Consider the following 4,199-nt stretch of genomic DNA (forward strand, 5'->3'; position numbering starts at 1 on the left):
CGGGGGTAGTAGGGGTGAGGGGGCTGGTCGGTGGGTTGAGTGATAAAAAAAACCTTTAAAAAATTAATTTTTGTAATAAAAAAACAAACTATTTTTTTGTTTACATTTTTTTTGGGATGGGGGTAGGGGGTTGGTTGATAAAAAACATTTTTAAAAATTTGTTAAGGATTTTAACAAAATCCCTACTATAATATATGTATCCATATTTATCTATATTATCGATTGAGTAACTCGTTTTTACCCATTTAAAATATGAGTCGAGTGGAGTACTTTACCCATTTTTCTTTAGCTCATTTCGATCTATTCATATTCGACTCGATCTGCTTGTTTGCCACTCCTAGTCTATCCTAATGCAAATACTATTGAACCGATAATGAAGAAGCTAATTTAACAACTTTTTGTTCGGTTTTAAAAAGTGTGAATAAAAAATGAAGAGTTATGACTTTTATGAAGTTGTGGCTTTTATGAAGAATTACAATTTTCCGAAAAGATTGTGATTTTTTTGAAGGGTTGGGACTTTTCGAAAAGATTGTGATTATTCTAAGGATTGTAACTTTTCTAAAAGATTGTAACATTTCCAATAAGACACAATAAACACTTGTTCACACTATTATTTGTTGTCTATAAAAAGATTGATTTCCTCTTATTTTTAAACGAGTTTTCTCTATTTTATTCAAAGGGAAAAATGACCTCCTCCTTTTATAGCCGAACCTGCTAACTACTTTTTGTTTTGTACAAACAAATTTTAGTGTACTTTATTGCATTTGAGTGGTTCGTTGATACTATGATTTTAGGTACCAATACACCGATAAGTAAGATCGTAATTTCTTTAAAAAACATTGTGTATGGAATAATTTCTATATACAACTTTACCGTGATTTCAAGGATCCAAAAAAGGAAAAAAGAACCCACCATGGAACTATTTAACCCAGAGAAGGAAGTACTGTGTACATCATATGGATTACATAAAATGAGCCTGCATAATCAGTTCTTTCAATTAGAAATAAAGTAAAATCAACTCCATGAAGTACAATCCAAAAATAGAATTAAAGTTGGATCATAACAGAATGAATAGATTGAGTTATCAACAAAATGAAAGAAAAATCCATTTAGGAGGCAACTAGTATCTTCACAGATGGAAAATAATTAAATTTATGATACATTTGGTGAGTGCAATCAATGGCAAAGGGAACGCAAAATATAAAGAAGTAAGCATACGAAAAAGATTAGGGATCCAACATATAGAAAAAAAACTAATTTTGACCTTATATATATACCATGCAATTTTCCAGCAAAGAGTTTTGGATGAACCTCCTCCGGGTTCCTACCCTGGGTGCAACATTGTGATGAACAAAATAAAAATGATTACATCCCATCAAGTTTTGGAGCCTCTCAGGATTACTCTTGAGCTGTTTACACCAATCAATCATCACTTTTTGTAATCGGCGGGATTTTGAGTGATCGAGTTGAGAAAAGCCACCAACACAATGCATAGTTTCCCCAGTCCAGCTTGAAGATGTTCACTTTTCGTAGCTTTTTTAGCGTCTGCAAAGGGTTCTTTTATAGTCGATTCTTGACTAAGGTGAGCTTGATGAGATTAGGAGTGAAATTGCTCAAAGCTAGGTAACTTGCTTGGTGAGAAAAAAAGACATCCAAGTGCATTTAAAGAAGATTTGGATAGCCTGACATAACAAATTTTCCACTCAAAATGGCATGTGTAGTGTCATTAGATAACTGAAGATTGTCAAGCTTCTTAAGGATGTATGGTTTCTCTAGAGGCACCTGAAACTGCCAATTTTCTTGTATCGGGACCAATTTTGCGTAACCACTTGGGGTTACAGTAGCATACATTCCTTCTCTCAAAAACCCAATATCCAACACAAAGTCGAACAAACAAAGACAGAGCACCTTACCTCTACCTTTGCGGGATAAAGAGGTTGTTTCCAATAATTATACTAGTTATTAGTCATACATCATTATAAATTTAATAATTTCGAATATGCAAACAGAGCCAAGTATAACAAATAGATGTGTAGTAGTACTACTATTTGTCATAGAACCACAGAAGATAGTAGTGTAAAGGATCCCAAGATTACTGAACCTTAACAAAATGAAGCACTTTCAAATTTTGATTGCAAAAATACCAAGACATACTACATTGACATGACAAGACATACATACCCTCTTTTAATACAACCAACTTTTTTTTTCTTTCTTATGCCGGGGGCGCCCGATTATGGACCTCCCTGCTGTAGTACTACATTGGATCCCCATAAGTGGAACAGAAAGCTATTCATGAGATTAACCCAAAACTAAGACTAACAACCAAAACATAAACCCAAACCCAAAAACCTTGACTCTGCTAGACGCAGACAGCTCAACCCTCACATCATCCACAACAGGTCCACAAAGAGAGCTCATATCATCACTTCTTGTATTGTAATATATACTATAGAACGCGATACGTGTCCTGTCCGCCTTGGCCGTGAAATTCAGGTTAGCATTCTGAAATGAAGAATTGAAATTGGGAGTGTAATGGATGTTTTGAGCTTGATCACCGGCAAAGGCCATAATTGCTAGTGGTTCCTTGCATGAATCCCCTGCATGGCCAAACAAAAATGTCAATCTGTATGGCTTATTAGGCTTGGTTTCAACCATCTGGGATATAATGCCTTCTTTTCCTGAAAGCAATTCTATTGCTCTCTTCCCTTCTGGAACTGTGAAGTGATATGTATCGATGTATCGAACTGCTCGATTTGATTCAACTATCCAACCAGGGAGCGATGATGTTTCCTCGTCGAGGTTGGTTGGAAGAAGAACACCGAGAGAAGTATTCCTAAACATCCATGGACCTTCTTCAAAGTCTCCATTAAGTACTGCATTATCTGTTCCAATAACCAATTTAAGTAACAATTAGCTGTTATAACTACACGAATGTTGTGGATATCAAAGTTCAAACTGTGTCGCATAAATTAAAACCAACTATTTTGACCAAAACAGGATAAACAGCTGGAAGTGGAGCCCAATAAAGAAACAGAAATGACCTTACTTTTTGACTTAGCTGGAACGAAAAGCTTCTTGATAGCAATATCATCAATAATGGGTCCACAAGTGGGGTCATCTTCCATGCCAGGATTTGTAAAAACGACCCGCACGTCATCTTCTTCAGCCTGAAAGGCCCACGCGTAGGAATCCCAGCCCTGAACATTATACAGAGTTTGAAGATCAATGGTCTGTGAGGCCGGAGGAACTGAAACGTTGAGTGACTCTAGCTGAGCGCACGTGCGAGCCGCGCTGAAAGTGATTGAGTAAATGGAGCCTTTCTCTACTTTGAGCTCTTGGCTTATCTCGGCGTCGTTTCCAAGCCGAACTGCGTGTCTACCTTGTGGTACGATGAGGATCATTCCACCCTGTTTTTGCCCGGATTCCACTACCTCTACTGTGCCGTTTGATTTCCAGCTGGGGATTTCGGATGGCCCGTCGGAGAATCCGTCGCCGGAAGAGAAACCGCCTGACGGCGGGGTCTCAAAATTACCGTTAACTAACGAGCCTGCAAAAACACAAGGTTGGATTGATAATTAAGTAACGATGCGCTACAAATTATAGAAACATACAAAGCGATTTAATTAACAATGCTTTTACCTATGCAGTAACATCTGAGTCGAAAATAACTTCTAAATAGGGGTAAAATTTTAGTAAAGTCTATCTTCGTATATCGTACTAGTAAGATTTTCACGGGAAATGTTGTTATTGGTTTGTTTCACTTGTGCAGTACCAATTCGTCGGAATTTTGATTTAGGGTGTGTTTGGTAGGAAGAAAAAATGTTTTACTGAAAATAAATAGATTTTTTATTTATTTTCTCATGTTTAATTGGTGAGTAGAAAATATTTTTCGAAAAAGATTTTTTAGTATTTGATTTATGAATGAAATTATATTTTAGAAAATATCTCTTTTATCGCTAGAGTAGAAAATAATTTTTGAATTGAAATTGATTTTTAAAAATAAACTTAAATTTTTTTTGGGGATGGTAGAGGTGAAGATGAGGTAAAAAAAAAAATTTTAAAAACAAGCTTAATATTTTTTTGGGGGTGGGGGAGTCACGGATAGGATTGGGGTGGGATGAAAAAATAAATATTTGTAATTGAATTTTTTTTTTAAAAACAAACTTTAATTTAATTAATTTATTTTTTTGGGGAGG

At 35.7% G+C, this 4,199-nt stretch overlaps 1 protein-coding gene across 1 annotated transcript in view; it reads right to left on the reverse strand.

The window, feature by feature from the left end:
• Positions 1–2,077: 2,077 nt before the first annotated feature.
• Positions 2,078–4,199, reverse strand: part of LOC102582541 (uncharacterized) — a 4,085-nt gene continuing 1,963 nt past the window's right edge. The window contains exons 2-3 of the mRNA XM_006352901.2: positions 3,050–3,550; positions 2,078–2,885 (exon numbers count right to left, since the gene is read on the reverse strand). Of these exons, the coding sequence (XP_006352963.1) occupies positions 2,302–2,885; positions 3,050–3,550 (1,085 nt within the window). The 3' untranslated portion in view covers positions 2,078–2,301. The remainder of the gene's footprint in view (positions 2,886–3,049; positions 3,551–4,199) is intronic.

The sequence above is a fragment of the Solanum tuberosum genome, unplaced genomic scaffold, assembly GCF_000226075.1.
Source record: "Solanum tuberosum cultivar DM 1-3 516 R44 unplaced genomic scaffold, SolTub_3.0 scf00141, whole genome shotgun sequence".
NCBI classification, from domain to species: domain Eukaryota; kingdom Viridiplantae; phylum Streptophyta; class Magnoliopsida; order Solanales; family Solanaceae; genus Solanum; species Solanum tuberosum.